This window comes from Oryzias latipes, chromosome 3 (assembly GCF_002234675.1).
Source record: "Oryzias latipes chromosome 3, ASM223467v1".
NCBI lineage: Eukaryota > Metazoa > Chordata > Actinopteri > Beloniformes > Adrianichthyidae > Oryzias > Oryzias latipes.
In genome coordinates this window covers 12,952,656-12,970,695 of record NC_019861.2, presented here as the reverse complement: position 1 = coordinate 12,970,695, position 18,040 = coordinate 12,952,656, and the positions used below count along the sequence as shown (strand labels likewise).

The window sequence follows — 18,040 nt, the reverse complement described above, 5'->3', positions numbered from 1 at the left end:
CATAGCAAATCTCAGTTTTAAAACCAGATGTGGCTTAGTGTTACTTCCTTCCCCCTAAAAACAGTTCCTGTAATTCATTATTTTCCCTGCAAGCTTGAACTTCAAGAAGACAAGTAGGCAGAAAAAAATGCAACATTTGAATTCCTGAACAGTTACACACCATCTGGCCAAATTTCTACATCACCCGATTTCGCATCTACAAGCGTGCCTTACTGAATAAGGTCTGGCACTAAACTGAGAATGACTAGACAGGACATAATATTTGCAGGGTTTAAAGTACATGTAGTGTCATCTCTGTCGGTGCAAACCAAAGGAACAAATCATCCAAATGTCAAGACTCTGACATTTGACGTCAAAAGACCAAAAAGCTTTTTAATAAGATCTCAACTGCCAATCTTAACATTAGTGTTATAAGGTCAACACTTTGACCTCCAGAGGTCATTTCAGCAACAGACATGCGTAACGCATCCAAACCAAATGTGTGTATTTCAATGAAAAACAGCATCAACCGCTGTGCTTGCGTGTGCTTGTATATTTTGGAACCTTTTTTCCCATGTGCCAGAAAGCAACCACAAGAGGATGGGAGGTCTTTAGCTAACAAACATTTAAAAGCAGCATCCCATTCCCAAGTGCGTCGTCTCAGAGCAGATGTGGAAAAAAAATTGTAATTTCTCCACATGTTCCACAACAAACCATATTCCTCCAACCAGTGGCATGACACATAAAAAAGTCACTCAACGTGTCACGTGTTAAAAAAAAAAAGCACTTCAGCAGCAGTGAGTCCTAAATCACCTATACTGTAAGGAACTGTTTACAGTAGGATAGGTATTTAGAACTGCAGAGAATTGCTGTGTTGCACTCATTACCTCTCTCACACTGGGCCCCGGTGAAGCCGTATGTACACACGCATCTGTTGGGAGCAACACACCTTCCTCCATTGAGACAACCATTTTCACAGACCGCTGAGGAAAAACACAAAGCATAAGAAACATGAGAAACAATAGTCTGTTGGACACTTTTTTGGACATTACTGAGAATTTGAATGAAGTTGAAAGCCCATATTGTAAATAAAAAATCCTGTTTTTGGTTTTGCATCTGAAACAAGCAAATGTGACCCATAATTAGCAACAAAAAACTTGTAAAGTATGTCATGCAATTCAGGCCTTATACAAATTTAACATATTGCTAAATTCAAATTTCATTTATCCATCCATTTCCTAAACCAACTTAGCCTCTTTTGAGGTCAAGTGGTTGCTGGAGCCTATCCCAGCAACTTTTTGCTGAAGGTGTGGTACTCCTTCGATGGCTGGCCAATTTAATTTAAATTAATAAAATCAAAGTTTAGATTTTCTGCTTATTGTTTCAACCGTCCCCTCCCCTTCCCCACCCCATTGCTGAGAGCTCAGGGCAGTAAAGTTGTGGCCCGCCCAGCATATTATCTTCATCACAAAGATCACAAAGAAGCTCTTTATCAAACTCCATTTTTTTTGTTTGCTCCTGATTCCCAACAATTTGAATAAAGAAATACTCGTAAATGAAAATTTAAGATTAAATTTCTTAATACATGTCTTCCATTGTCAGATAAATGCCACAAGAACATGTTAAGATTGTAAAAACATGATTTTCGTCAGAGTGGATTTTAAGTCTGTGTTTAAACTAAAGTAGATGTGCTATAGAAATTACATTAGTGGCGGTGTTTTTTTGTCTTGTCACATGTCATTAAATATTGTAATATTGGAGTACATCCCAGTGATAACTTACGCTGTCCACAGTGGTTTCCTACATATCCTTTTTGGCACAGGCAGTGGTCCTCCGCACATGATCCTCCATTCATACACCGAATGTTACAGTTCTGGACTGTTGATGAAAAATGTAAAAAACAATGATACACACAGATTTCTCCAAACCTTGTGCAACTATAACATACACTAAAAATTCATCTTTACAAAGAACCAATCAATAACCCCTCTGCTAATTTAAAGCTTAAATACAACTTTTGATCATTTGTTAACAGATAAGCACAGTAGTTTCATGTACTGTTAGCTGAAATATTTTAATTTTCCAACCGTGCTGTTACTTTTACAAATAAGAGGTTTGTATTTTGCCCGATCAAATTCCTTGATCTGCATCATGTGCCCTATTATCTTTGGTATCAGTGATAGGTGGTTCTTATTGTAAAGTAATGAGAGGAGAAGAGCAATAACAAAAATTAGTTTAATTCTATAGTGTTACGGTTTGGCCGACAGAATTAACCCAAAAGCAGGAAGGACACGACACACTTCCTCGAATAAACATAGGATTTACTGATCCTTAGGTCCCGAACGACAGAATTTATCTTTTTAGGAAAACACAAGGACACTCACACAGAATTAAAAAAGATAACACCCTATATATGAGCTGGATGGCAGCTGTGACTCTCAGAAGACTCTCAGAGGACGGGAGGGCATTCAGGAGAAGTCACAGCTGCCAGACTAAACTAAGAAAAAAACATAACATGACATATAAAAGTTCAAAATAAGTTCTCAAAACTGAGAAATAGTAGAGTACATGCATAATTTCTATTGTGCATCATTTTTTCCTGCTTATCAAGTTTGGAAATGATTGGTGTTCTTAATAAATCAAATGTAGAGAATGCTGTAGGATATGGGCTAAACTGTCTAAGAAATATTCTGTACCAATAAACACTCCTATTTCCATCAATCATTCTTATCTTTTGGCTGGGTGCCAGTCAGCCCTGAACTTATGTGCAGAATATAACCATGAAAGTACATTACTGTGAATCAGAGATGTTAGACTTAAACGATTTGAAGGAGGAAAAAAGGAGTTCAAACTACCTGATTTGGATCCACAGGTAGGGGCAATCTGGCCATTGGGGCAGGTGCATAAATTAGGTCTTGAGCAGAAACCATCGCCACACATACTTCGGCATATTGCTGCAAAACGCAATACAACAATTAATAAAGCAACAATACATAACAAAACAAAAAAAACATCATAATGTCTTTTGCCAAAAACACAAAAGAACTTATGCTAAAAACAGAATTTTCCAGTACTGGTTTTCACTTTGCATGCTTTATAGATATTTTTGCATCACTTGATTCAGAAAAGGCTGTCAGTTTCTGACTTCTGCAGACAAATATTAGAAACTCCTATTGTAGGTGCCATGAATTAAGTGTGGTCTTTCTTATGGTGAATGAATATAGATTTGTTTTGCTTATAGGTTCTTGAGTAAGGTAATCAGCTGGTGGGTCACATGTTTGTGGGCGGTGACATTAATTGACTTTAACTCACCTGTGGGTTATCCCTGTTTAAGATGGAAGGGGGGGTGAGCTGGGTTGCCATATTTTTTATTGACCGCTTTATACGCTTTATACGCTTTTGTGCTTTTTTCTTGATTCCTTGTTTTTTCTCTTTTGTTGATCACAATATAATAAGTGGATTCAATTACCTTCATTTTTCATTATTAAAACTTCAAAATACAAACTTCATTATGCTTTATGGTTTTCAAAATCCGGACCCACCCAGCATCAGCCTCTCAGCGACAGTTTGGTTTTGAACAATTGAAGTCGCTACACCTACTGTGTGACAAAGTGTAAGTGCCACCAGCTCCGCCACCTCATCACCATTTGTTTGATACAGACAGCCATTAAAATATTGTTCCTCAGCCTGCCTTATGACCTTTTACTAAATGACACATGAACCAACATCCATCCATAATCCACTGGTTGGGACCTTTGTTATAGACTGTTCTAATCAAAATTTTAAAAAAAGTTGTACTTGATGATGATGCTCCTTCACCATCACTTTCTCTAGAACATCCCAGTGTACTCAAGAGGGGAGGGATTGAACAGTTTTGGTAAATACTACTATGCAAATACTAACTAGACATTAAAATCCAATGTAAAATAGCATTTTCAAATTAAATCTAGCCATGTAGCCATGTTCATGGTTTTATGGTCTTTCCAATGTTTTTGGCATATGTAAAATGCATTTAACTCTGAACAGACTTTAATTAAATGTATTTTAAGCAAACTCTTTCTAACTTAAAATAATTTTAAAATAACTTTACCTTCTTCTCTTTTAACAATCAGGCCAAAGTTAACTCTTTGTACAGCAAAGTCTTTCATGCAAATTCTACAAAGTGTACTTAAATGGGAGAGTCAACAAACAGTACAAAAATGAGTCACAACTGTCAAAATTATTGCTCCAGTCAGAACTGCATGGACATAATAAAAGGTTTTTGCTGTTGTAACACAATACTTTAGAAAGGAGTATAACTCCATACCTTGTTAGTTTTGAGGGGATTGTTTCCCCCTTTTATAGTAGAATTTAGCTCTGAACAAATGCAAATAAATAATGTTGGTGGTACTCACGAACAATGCACTGGTTCCCTCCAGTAAGAGTCTTCCAGCCTGGGCAGCAGAAGGCATTGTTCCTCGAGCCACAAACATTTGGCCTATGAAAGATGTACCACTGGAAGGTCAAAATCCACATAAACAAGCACAACATCTTATTTTGTTTGTTTGTTTACCACATACTACATTTTTTAAAGTATTTAATCACTGCAGCCTTAAAGCATCTTTAAGCCTGCTGTCACTTAGCTTCCCTACATAATGCCAACATTGCAAAAAAAAAAAAAGAAGTGTCTAACTCAAAAAGATAGTAAGAATTCCCACAATTTAATAGATTAAGAAATAAGACCCTTCTGAAGTTCTTATTCTTCCCTCTGAGTTTTTTCCAAACATTTTGGGCTAAGATACCGCAGTATTTGTCCTTGTAGTTCTCATTCTTCTTTGTTTTCTCTTGTGACCACATAAACAGTCCCACTCAAATTATTTCTTCTTTTTTTTTGTACTTTTAAACTTGGTGTCATTCAAAAAACTTTAGGAATGCAAGTTTCTCATGATACTCTACCCTTTATTTTGACACTGTTACCTAATTTTTTAGGATCATTTGTCGCCTCACAGACAAAGGACAGTCTTTGCGTGCACTGAAATCTAAAGCATATTTCGGCCACCATCAGAGCCCATTCTCCCGCCTATCGGTCTGAGACAGGTTTACATATGTGAACTTGTGATCACCCACTGAACATACACCCATCCATAGGTTTGTGTAAACACTGTGCAGTCAGAGCAGATCAATGAATGATGAAGCCATTCAAACTGTGGTGAGTCTGCATTACACAGTTATGCTCTTCCTGTCTCTGGACCCAGATGATGTGATAAATGAAAACTTAGGATGTCAAACAGAGATTCCTGTGGAGAACGCTCATCAAGCCCTCAACTGTGTGACCTATATCATCTGTTTGCCGTCATCATTGGACAAAGTCTTTTTTTTTTCCTTTTCGTTATTGCTTATGTCTGTCTTTCTCCCTATCTCTCCACACACACACATATGCACACGTGCACACACAGTCTTTCCTCTATCCAGCAGTGACCCACTGTGTACAGCTGCAGATGTCATTTATCCACAACTGGGGTGTGGTGTATTTGGCTAAAAAGGGGATTAGGCTGTTAGTCTCTTTCTCTCCCCCTCTGCCACAGACGCAAGACCAATGGCCTCCATTGTTTGGATGTAATTTATTATTGCAGTCAGCAGGAATGTGGTATTCTTGCCAGTATTTAATTACCAAACTTTGCTGCAAACTTCCCATCACACACCATGTCACTAAGGGGTCTCAGTCTGTCTTATTAAAAGACACACACCCCCTATGAGAGTACACATACTCACACACACATTTTTTGACCTTCACATTCCCAGAAGAAAGAACCAGTAAAGGCACCTGCTCCGAAACTAGAATAAAGTATTTTTAAAATGTGCCCATCTTAGGTTAATGCCAAAATAAAAGAAAAAGAAAAAAGAAAAGAATAGAAAAGTGGAAAATAATCTTCTAATGTTTAACCATCAGAAGATATCACTGCATATTACCCTCTCAGGACGTCTGTTCCTCCCCTCCTCTTTGCCCGGTTGGCTCTAGTGTCGGTAATCTTGGTCACCGCCTCCCTGTCCTCGGTGTCCACCACCTCAGCAGGGTCTCCAAGCCCAGCAAAGAGCGACAGCACAGCCAGCAAAGCAACGGCCAGCTGCGGCAGCCGTTCTCCGCGCGCGCTGTCCCGCATGTCCACCCACATGTGTGCAACTCCAGCGCTCAGAACAACACAATTAAGTTTTCCCCGACCCGTCTGACCTCTGTGGTCTGGAGTCAGAGCTGGAAAAAAGTGAAAACATGTTTAACTTTTAAAATAAAGACATAAACTTTGGAAATTACGCAGCAATAACGCAGAAATTACGCATATGATTGTGCGCAAAATGCTGCGCTAAAACTCCTTTTAAGTTAGTTGGAGTTTGGATTTCATAAATTTTGAGATGAGGTGGAAGTACTACCTTGTCTCCCGAGCAGGAGATTTGCAAAGGACCCGACCGAGGGCTCCTGTCCTTTGACTTGCAGGTACAGCTGAATAAACGCTGAGAGGCAAAGCTGTGGAAAAGAGGAAAAGTCACTCAAGCCTCTCGCTGAGCAGCTATAATAAACAGATGCGCATTGTAACTTTTGCAGTCTGGTCGTGCTCATCCAATGGGGCGTCTGCTTTTGCACAGAGCAGCTAGAGGAGCTGGCGTAAGGATGAGAACACCAAAACTCACTCACAGCGTCTGTCCTGCTCTGCAGAGCTCCGTCCACATCCCTCCTCCACTTTCCCCCAAAACGTTTTTTTTCCTCTCCCTCTCTGTCGCTCTCTCTTTTGTGCGATGCTCTCGCGATACAAAAGCCTGAGTTCAAAAATGCGCTTTAAGTCTTCGACCTTTAACAGAGCTTATGGCTGTCATGGGGATGCTGAATATACCAGCCAGAAAAGTTAAAACGTCCATTCATCAGTTCCAAGGCTCAATAAAAAAAAAATCACCAATATGTAGTTCAAATGGATTTTGAAATCTTCATATTGTAGGTTGCTTTTTTATGCACAAGATTTTTCTCCCTAATACTTATCCTGGCATGCAGCTAATGTTTACATTTAAATAAATTAATGTAATGTCTGCATTTTATGTGAAAAGTTCTGCTGAAGTACATTTTATTGAATATCTTTTTGTTTAAATTGTTCACTGTGCATACTTTGTGACTTTAGGAATGTGGTGCAGTGCAGTGATAGTTTTCACACACCCTGCCTCATGTCTGTCTCCACACCCTAAAAACATACAGTCAGTCTGGCTCTTCTCTGAACTTTGCTATCACTCCAAATCCAACAGCCATCTCACTTCATCTTTTCCTCACCTTCCTAACACAAGTCTAAACATATCTTCAAAGTACTGGAAGATTTTTGACTGATACATAGCTGTGACCAAGCTCACATTTTTATGTTTACTTTTCCCTCACAAGGTTACATGTAAAGTTTCACAGACTTTTTTGAGCATCAAATGTTTGCAATCTTAAAACCACTTTTTTTGGCAAAAAGAAATGATCATAATTGTATCTCTTGCACGGGATATCCTAGGAGTTTGACTAACCAGACGATTTCTCATCGTCTGATGCTCAGGTTGAAATATGCATCTCCTTTAACCTTGCTGACTTCCTCACTTGGAAGTCTGCCCACCAACTCTAACATAGTTACAACAATGCTGCGCGGCTCTCTCTTTATAAAGTCCTGCCCTTTGCAAGGCCCCTCCATTTCCGCTGACAAAACTGTGTTTACTTCTTTGCATGTGGCCAAAACTCTTCATCTGCCTCCAGACAGCCTCCTGTCAGGCAGCATCCTGAGTTCAGCCACTGTCACTGCGTTCTTATTTTTTTTTTTTAACAGAGCAAGCATAGCAGAGCTGAAGGCTCTTGTGTTGGACAAATTTTACTGTTACAATAGGTCTTTATGGATATTCAGACAGAGTGTGTATTTGTATAAACCCCTTTTGTATTTGAGGCTAAGAGTCATTTATTATCATTATTATGATGTTTATATGCATTCCTTGTTGGACCGGATGGAAAAAGAAAAAAGAGGGAGAGAGTGGGATGTCAGAGATGGGGGATAGGGGGGAGATAGAGGGGGGGCAGTCGATAATACAGAGTCATAACATAAGAGTGTCATAAGTAAATTGCATGACTTTGTTCTCGCATACACACACCAACAAACAGTCTGCACAAAACTATTTACAGGTTTTAAGTAAAGTCATACATCAATGATGGAATATTTATCTCACAAGACTCTCACATTGACTTATGCACACAGACAGATACCCACAAGATTTGCATAACCAATAGTCTTAAAGAAGGGTGTGAAAACATTACCCATGCCCATTTTTGTGCAAAGGTGAATGAGCAGGTGGGTTGAATGAATGTGTGCTTCTTAGAGTGTGCCTTGATCACATTGAATGCTCCAGCAAAGCCAGAATGCCCGGCACCCCACACCCCAAAGCCAGCGGCAGACAGCGCAGCACTGTGACCGATCCAGGCATAAGAGTCCCACCATAAGAGAAAGACCCTCACGTCATCCAGACCCTCACCGTCGAGACAGAACCGGAGCCCCCGCCATGGCAGAGACCCATCCCACCCCAAGGGCGGGCCCAGATCCTATACCCCGACCGCACAAGACCTACGCCAGCGCCCAGATGAGAGGTACGCCACCACCGGGGGTCATGCGCCCCCACCCCCCACAGGCTGGTACCATGGTCAGCCCACACTGCACAACCGGGCAACCTGCCCGCCAGCCCCACCAAGGACAAACCAGGGGAAGCAGCAGAGACCGACTGCCCGACTGGAAAGGCGGATGCCGGCGACCAGCAGAAGCCCCAGACAGGGCCAGGGGACTATCACTGTCTTCTAAATGAGATTTGTTTGCATTTGAGTCCTCTTTGGGCTGTAACATGCACTCAAACACCAAAATAACATTAGCTATTCAGGATTCATTTTTAAAGTTCACAATTCCAAGTTTCATGGCTGTTTAGTTTTTTGTGTCAGTGTCAAAGTGATTCCTATCTTTTTAAGGGATGTGGTTCCATGCTTAGACATATTGATACACGGTTCCATTCATTGGCATATATTCTGCTCCATACTCATGAGAGAATTGAACAACTTTATATAGCAAATGTTTCCCTAAAAAATCCCAAGTATAAACTAAGTTGAGATGCAGTAGAAGCGTTGTATTAATTAGTAGATTGGCATCACAAGTTTATCAAGCTTTTTTGATTTTTACATTCAGTAGTTTCTGCAACAATTCATTTTTAGACCAAATAATTCAAAGTAAGACCTGAGAGAAAAGTAATTTTATTGGTTAATTTTTAGTTTTTTATTTGGCTAATATCACTTGCCAGATTTCCCCAATCCTTTATGCCAACAGTTTACAAACTTTGCAATTTTTCTTAATAAACCTTATGCTTTAAGTTACATACATGAATAAATATTGAATAATAGTTTTAACATTTAAAGCATTTCAAAGATCATGTTTAATGTCAAGGTGATTGGTTATAAAGGACCAAAATACTGGCCTGGCATGTCACAAACTCAAAAAGTTTTATTAAAATATCAACACAAAAAAACTTGTGAATAAAAAGCCTTAACACAATTTGAACAAAATACAACTGAATACACAGATGGCAACTACAGTAACAACAAAAAAGGAACAGAAGTCTTAAATACAAACAGATAGTGATATCAAAATGTGCAACAGGTGTGCTAATATACCCTCAGCCGGTATAAACAATTTTCAAGATTCCATCTTCTAATTTATCCATCTCCTGAACCTGTTTAATCCCTTTGGGGGTCATAGGGCTGCTGGAGCCTATCACGGTCACTCATGGGCGAAGGCAGGGGACATCCTGGACAGGTCGCCACAAATCACAAACCAATACACACACACATTCACACTTAGGGACAAATTAGAGTAACCGATGAACCTATAAAGCATGTTTTTGGACGGTGGGAGGAGGCTGGAGTCCCCGGAGACAATGATGCCGAATTTGTTAAATGGAGAGTTTAAGCAAAATTTCAAAAAAGTCAGTACATTTAAAACTAACACTAAATTTCTCATCCATTTAAACGTTTGAATGACAAATTGTTGATCTTCCGTACCATTATTGCAAAAACCCAAGCATGTAAGCCAGGGCTCTGCAATCTTCAACACTGAAAGAGCCACTCAGATTCTTTTGTGGCATCAATAAAATAAGGAAAAAATCAGATTGTTTTTTTAAATATAAAGTTGTCAATAACTTTTCAGAGGTTCACACACATTCCTTTTGAAATAAAAGACCATGAGAAATCATCTTAATGTAGCAAATGTTGAATGTGTTACCGTATGAGGGCACACCTAAATACCTTGAAGTTTTCAACAATAGGAAAAAAAAACTTTTGTATGAATTCTGGTTGTGCTTACTGATTTCCAGTTGATTTTCTGTGAGACACAGCACTCTGCAATCTGTCAAAATGTTTAGGATGACTTTGATGAACGACAAAGCCACACCACCACCACCAGGGAACTCTCAACTACAACTGTGTCTGAGCTGTATCAGTGATGCCAGCATCCACCTCATCACTGTTTCTTCAGAAATTGCCTCTTTCCTTGAAGACATACTCTGACATGTATGCATGGAGGGGTTGCCTTCTGCCTTTTCCTCCACACAGGGTGGATGCCATTTACAGCAAGATGACCCCCACCCTTCTGCCCACCTCCACCCCATTCTGTGCTCAGTTAATCTTCTCAATGTTAGTAACAAAGCGTGGGCTTCATTCTGGGAAATGTTTACTCCTTTGCCATAAGAGAGCTAAACTAAAAAGGCCTCAATAGCAGGACTGAGAGGAGGGTTAGATAAACATCTTCAAGCCGCCTGCTTGTTTGTGCTGTAACTTTCACAGACAAAAAAAGCTGTATTTCTGTAATTACACAACCCCTGTTCCTTACTTGTTTTTTGCTTTGTCGGGGCAGAAGACCAATTTTCCCTGGCAGCATCACAAATGGCCTTTCATTAACTAATCTTCTCACGTTTAACATATCCCACGGCAGGTTTTAATAACTTGCACTGAGATGGTCTCTTACTGGACTGCAAAGCAGCAACTGCAGAGAGACTTTCTCACACTGCATGTTGTCTTTGGCTGCAGAAGCCATGGTTCATTTCCTTTTGTCTTCTGCGCCACAACTGTTGCCAATATTCATGTGAAATATTTCAAGAAAATGAGCCGCAGCAGAAACTGTTCCCTCCTTCCTCCGCTCCTCTCCTCCTTTTTTCTTACTTGTGTTTTTTTTGCATGTGTGTCGTTGCGCTACATGCGATTTCTGAGCTTGGCTTCAGGTTTTTATGTTACGAGCATGTTGTACTGAAACATTTTATCAACTGTTTGGGATTGGCTGCATCTCATGACACATGGTCCTCATCGTTAACACAAACACTACACATCTACAGGCCTCCGCTGCAGCACAAACATAACCACAAAATAACTTCAAGGAATCCTGTTGCTCCCCAGATGGATCAATTTTCACATATTCATCTTGACACTGCGAGAACTCATTTATCCTAAAAATAATAATAATAATAATAAAAAGTTTCCCACAGGAATGAAACAGAAAAGTTGTAATTGTTCCCTTTATTGTGCCTGTGACACTTTTAAGAGATTAATGTAATAGAGAAAGGAGAAGAAAGATTGCAAGTTAAGAATATGAGTCATGTGACATCTGAAGATTGTTGGAGGAAGGTTTAAAAACTTTTGAGAGCAATCTGGATGCTTTTTCTCCACACTTTTTATCAATCTGATCTCTATTAAGAGCTTTTTAACAGTGTATTTTATTGCTCCTTAATCTATAAGTGTGAACATGCAATACAGGGATGTGGGAAGTTTTAAACACATCTGCATCAAATACTGAGCAACAGGGTTTCATCCAAATCTTTACTCCTTTTTTTTTAGAGGGAACAAAAGGGAACAACACTTGTCTAAAAGCACTGGTTTGCTTTCTGGAAATGTCACTTTTGAAGTACTTTTATTTGTGGTTTGTGTGGAGTAATCCTTTGAAAAGTCATTGAAATGGTGCTGTTCCAAGGGGAAAGACATTTATGAAGAGAAGCTGTCAAAATCTGACATAATTTCATCTATGTTTTTCGAAATAGTCAAAAAAAAAATAGCAGGAAACAGTGTTTATTGTTTAGAAATTTTTATTTTATTATCAGTTGGCAGAAATATTATTATTATAAAACTGTTACAGACCCATTCCAGTGATTGTGTTTTTGGCGCTTTTAACATTTTCTTGTAGCATTTTTCTCACAATGGCAGACAGATATAAAGAAAGTTAAGCTGAAATTGCATTTCTGAGTTTTTCTTCATTCAAATTATTGTGAATCAGGAGCAGTTAAAAAAATGTTATCAAAAATTTTGTAGCTGTGATGTTGAAAATACGATTGCCAGGCCACAAGCTCCTTGTTCCGCTCTAGTCTGATGCATCCACTTGGAGACAAATAGATCCATGTACGTCTTCATTTCACTCATCTGAGGTGGTATCTGGCTCAAAACTGTACGGCTGGATAGCTCCAATATTGGTCGCCATTTTTGTTGCACAGGGAATGTTAGTTTGAAGGTGTGAGGGGCTGTAAGCTAGCGGGACAGCGTGCAAAGAGATGGATGATGGGAAGTAGAGACAGACTTACTCCATGTCCACCGTCCCACCCACAACTCAGAGGCAAATTTCTTATGAACCACTGTCGCCATGCAGAAACTATGTCCTAGAAAACAACACTGTTTTTTTTTTTCATTTAGGCTAAAAGCAGCATTATCACAGTTAAAATGACAATTTTAGAATATATCAAAGATGATCAGAGTGGTACTGTGCGCTGCATTTAAAATACTTTTCAAATCTAAGATTAATGGAATTAATGTCCAAAAGTCACTCAAATTCATTAAATTCCTTGAACATATTTTAGTCAGCCAATAAGCTTTACATGGTGAAACATGAAAAAAATTGAAGTTCAAGCTGACAACTGTGGAGCCAGTTTTGTGCTAAAACATTCAGCAGCACATCACGTAAAGTGGAGAGCCGGTGCAAGCCTGTAACACACATGTTTCACAGACTTCAGCATTTTGCGACTCGTTCACTTTGGGAGACAATATCTGTTGCATTACAAACTTTGGAGGCAGAACTTGCAGAAACAAGTAGTAAAACTTTTTCAACTTAACCATTAATTGACACAACAGCTAGGATATATGATTTCTTGTCCAAACAGCTTCTCATTGACATCTTCTTGTACTGCATAAACCTAAATAGCTTAGAAAGCTTTGTAACACAGTAGATGAAAGGAGATTTAGTTGCTTTAGTAAAAAGGGCAGTTAAAAAGATGCTTGAGTTGAAGTCAGTTATAAAGAGCAGTTAAACTGTTAAACGGTATGCATTTGTGCTTTCATTTATTGCACTTGTTAGTTTTAATATTTTGTTGCATTTTACTGCATCCATCTAAGCATAGAATTGTCATTTTTGTTTCATTTTTGCAGCTTTAATGGATGGAAAGTCTGAAATGGGGATGTCTACCCTTTATTTATTAGCAAATAAAGGGAGTTGTTTCCAAAAGCGAACACTAGCACATAAAACCTAAGTGTACGAAAATGTTGAACAGAGACAAATTTGAAGATATTATGGTCCATTTTGTGCTGTGATCATTTTTAAGCTGTTCACTACTTTGTTCTATTGAACTGTAACATGATATCAGGTGTTAATGTTATGCTGTCCACACTATATTTTCAAAAAACACAACTTTCTTAAGGTTATATTCCCTCAGGAGGAAACTGGATACTTTCCAGTATGGTCTAGCAGCTTACTTATCTTGCCTCTACATGTGATTTATGTGGTCTGCGTCCCCCCCTCCACACAAATCTGACCATCTTAGGGATGGAAAACATTCCCTGCTGAGATTTTCCACCAATGGTTTGCTGCTAAAACCTGTACAAGACACTTGCAGGCAAAGAAACGTGCAATCATCCATAGAAAATAAGAAATATATGAGTATTTACAAATCGCTAGGAAACTGAGTTGGATTTATTCTAATTAATACCAAAAATAAAGAAAAAGAATTGTTGCAGGAAAACTGCCCAAAAAATATTTTGACAATTGATTAACTGAATTAGTTGGAGACAAAATTCACACTTTTGGCCATAAGCTCATGAACTCATGTTTTAAAAAAAGACAAAAAAAAAAAAAAAAGACTAATTCAAGGATCTGAGCAGACAAAGACGAATGGAAATTAATGGTTGATATCTTAACCGCAAGGAGTTCCATTTTTATGTTTCTGTATTGTCTTGTCAGCGCTAAACACTTGGCATTACCAGTTCATGTTAATAATGCTGATTGAAGACCCCGACTCTCTGCCCCGGCATGTATAAGACATTGATTATGATTGAAGTGAGGCAGCTCCTGGCTCAACAAGGTGACTATTTTTTTTTTTTTATTGACCAACTCTCCAAAGAGTGTCTGTTTGATCCCATTTATGTATATTGGCATGATTCAGCTGCTTTATTAAAACCACATAGCCTCTGTGTTTATCTTCAGCACGGCAGCATGCAGCTCTGCTTCTGGGCTGACTCAAAAACATATATGACAAACGGCAATAACCCTGAACTTCTATGCAGTTAGAAAAATCAGGAACTAAAACCCTTGGCTTTACAGTGACACGCCCTTTCAATATTATTAGTGGAAAATAACAATCCAACAACTGTAATGCAAACTGGAAAGACCAATCAACCCTAGTGCTTAGTCACATTTCTGGGAAGGAGCACACCATGACCCATCAATATGCTTTGGTCTGGTATTCTTGTCTGTGCTGTAACCAATATTGATGCTTCAGCAAAACAAAAACATTATGTTCTCCACGTGTTCACTGTATCCTCATCAGAGCTCCAAACCTTTTCAGCTTAATCTAAAAAAAATGTCAAAACTTCTTTAGTACAGTTGACGTTAAAACATTTTTTAGCGGTAACACATTATGCAGCATAACCCAAAGTGTTTCAAAAACACGTTTTGTTTTACTGCGACAGGCTGCTGCCAGTGCTGCTCAATTTTGGCACTTAAACTGTGACTACCAAATGATAGGGCAGGACTTTAAGTATACCGTGAGCACACACCGTCTTTGCAAAAAAAATAGAAGAATTTAAGGGAGATGACAGAGATGAGAACTGTCAACAATGATTAAAAGATAGCTCTAACAAAGAAGACAGTGCAGCAGATCATAGTTTTGTTTGTTGTGGCTTTTGGTTCCAGACCATAGACCGCCTCATTTGACTGCAGGAACAATCTGTGCCATGCGATTTTAGTGATGGAGTGATAAATTTGATTAGAAGTCTACACTTCATCAGTGCAAATTTGAGGCTATAATGACAGATTGCTATGGTACTTAGTCACAACGTGCAAGTTATTCCTTCAGTGACAGACTCAGACACCCGCAGTGTGGGAGCGGGTGTCATCGCAGGTCATTCATTCACAGTGCCATCTGACCAGGTCATCAAAATTTGTGCAAATTTTTATCGACCTGTTTACTTATTTGTTTGTTAGATACCACATTTGTTGAGCTGTAATTTTATATTTATTAGATTATATAGCTTTATTTATCCCACGATGGAGAAATTCAGTTATCTGCTGCAGCAAGAAGGACATTCAGAAATGACACTCAAAATTAAATTAATAAAGCTGCAAAAGTGACATGTAGATCCACTGCAAACATATGTGATCAACTGTAAACATGTGATCCACTTTTTATATATATATATATATATATAAATAAATAAGTAAAAAAGTAAACACCAAAAAAACAACCGTTAAGGAACAAAAACAACTGAAAACAACAACAACTGCAACAAAAGTAAATGAATAAATGAGTGAAAGAAAAACACCAGCAGGACTGTAGTGTGTCACTTTAATACGGTGTTGTACAGTCTGATGGCTGTGGAGAGGAATGACCTGCGGTAGCGCTCCTCCACTGTACTGTCACTTGTATTTTTCCTTGAGCTGCCATGACGAGTGAATTTATCCATGTGAGATTCAATTCAATTTAATACATTCAATTCATTGAGAGCAGGGGTTGAGAGTAAAAACACCTGCAAAGTTTTCTAATATTTTATGAGAATGATAGCTCAGTTTATGATGAGTAAACTACAATCCTGGTGTCCTGGTAAATTTATGAAATGTATTTTTTGGAAAATATTCAAGGCTACTAATTTTAGTTTAAAGGTCTCACACTCTCTTTCTGAGAGTTTACGTTTTACAGGTTTAACTCTTGTATTTGAAGCCTCTCAAACAATTGGTCCCTGAGATTAAAGACCCACTAAAGCTTTCCTAGTGTTATTTTCATTATGATTATCCCATTTCTAGGCAAAATCCAAAAATCTGTGCCATTTTCTAGGGCATAGTTTTTGCAGACTGGTAGTGGTTCACTAGAAATTTGCCTCTGAGTTGTGGGCAGGTTTGTTGGCGTGGTGTAAACCAGCTAACACTCACAATCATCCCTTTGTTTACGCTGTCTCCTGCTAGTTTGCAGCCCCTCACAACCCCAACCTAATATAAGCGGGACAACAAAAGTGGCTATCAATATTGGAGCCGAGGTACGCAGCCATACAATTTTGAGCCAGATGCCAGCTCAGATGAGCAAAGCAAGGACGTACATGGATCTAATTGTCTGCAAGTGGATGCATCAGAATGGAGCGGAGCAGGGAGCCTGTGGCCCGTCCGTTGTAGGTTTACAAATGGCTTCTTTTTGGCTGCCCCTGATACAAAGATTTGAATAAAAACTTAAAAAGTGGATTTTCACTTTAAATTTCTTTATAGAGTGTATGTCCTCCATCATGAGAAATGCAAGAACACGTTAAAAACACAGAAAACATTATTTTCATTGGAGTACGTCTTTAAATGATCCAAACATTTCACAAAACGTCACAAGGTCAAGGTGAAAAAATAATATGTAACATGGTTTTTGACTTGTCAAAGAAGCCATAGGGTGCCCTCAACTACAAACACAAAGTCCAGCCTAAGAAACAGTCATAGGAACATTATTCCTGCTGTTTAAGAGAATCCAAGCCTCTGCTTGAAGTCCAGGGGAGAAGCATGAGCTGCTGGCCAAACTATGAGGGAAGGGTTGAGGAATGGGAAGCAACAGTGGAGGAAAAGTCGTCTTTTGAAGTTGGCCAGTAACACAGTTTGGATTCAAGTCTCCGACATCTGTCTGCTGCCTCGTGCAAAAAGCCTGGAATCCCCCACCCCCTCATCATTGCAGAGTCTCTCTCACACACACACAGAAATTCAAACTCAATTCCAGTCCACCGGCACGGAGCACAAAAGCAAACATTTTCAAGAAAGTTCTTAAGCCAAATGGCAGAAAAGCATGGCTGCTGTAGCATGTGCATGCTTTTTACATCTGAAACAGAAGCAAAGACATGAGGTGACACTGAGCTTATTTTTTACAACAAGGGAGGGATAAGAAAAAGCAGAGATGGAGATTTGAAAAATGCAAAGGAATTCTGGGGCTTGTTGCACCACAGGATAACAAGTGTTTTACCAGGGAGAGGGTGTCTGTGTGTTTCTCCTCAGAAACGCGTGCCAAGCTTTCATACAAACCCATCGCGGCCTCAGAGACAAGCTGCTATGCCAAGCAGGGGTAGAGTTAAGGCCCACGAGCAGAGGGAGGAGGCAGCTCAAACTGAGATGGCTGATCAATATGAAAACAAAATCCACTCCGCACTCTCTCTGTCCAGCAGGGACTTGGTGTATTTAACATACACTCTTGGCTAGCTGAGTGCTGCTCGCCTTCACTGGTTCCTGACTTATGGAAACAGGAAACCGAAGCCGGCACAAAAGCTTGTCGGTCTCTGTGTTGGTGTGCAGTTGTTCGGCTGGGGTGGCTCTAGATTCAAAGCAAGGCAGTAACTCCTGCAACAGCCTGCTCAGTGACCAACTCTTTGTTTCCTTCCACATCTGAACTCTCTGTGACTCTGATAACATTGAATCAAGAAACAATTTCATGCCCTTGTACACAGGAGTTTTTTTTATAGCTTTAATTGTTCCATTAAGGCACTACGGGGTCTGGGAATGCTTTGTCATTTGTG

The 18,040-nt window shown here is 39.2% G+C and overlaps 1 protein-coding gene across 3 annotated transcripts in view; it reads right to left on the bottom strand.

The window, feature by feature from the left end:
- Window positions 1-6,665, bottom strand: part of fbn1 (fibrillin 1) — a 66,847-nt gene extending 60,182 nt beyond the window's left edge. For 2 of the 3 annotated variants that reach the window (XM_023953173.1, XM_023953174.1), the window contains exons 1-6: window positions 6,385-6,662; window positions 5,929-6,208; window positions 4,374-4,456; window positions 2,835-2,933; window positions 1,762-1,857; window positions 867-962 (exon numbers count right to left, since the gene is read on the bottom strand). In XM_023953173.1, coding sequence (XP_023808941.1) covers window positions 867-962; window positions 1,762-1,857; window positions 2,835-2,933; window positions 4,374-4,456; window positions 5,929-6,208; window positions 6,385-6,571 — 841 coding nt within the window. In that variant the 5' untranslated portion in view covers window positions 6,572-6,662. Of the gene's footprint in view, window positions 1-866; window positions 963-1,761; window positions 1,858-2,834; window positions 2,934-4,373; window positions 4,457-5,928; window positions 6,209-6,384 lie in introns of all 3 variants that reach the window. The other variant, XM_023953175.1, reaches the window with a different exon arrangement.
- Between the last annotated feature and the right edge of the window lie 11,375 nt (window positions 6,666-18,040).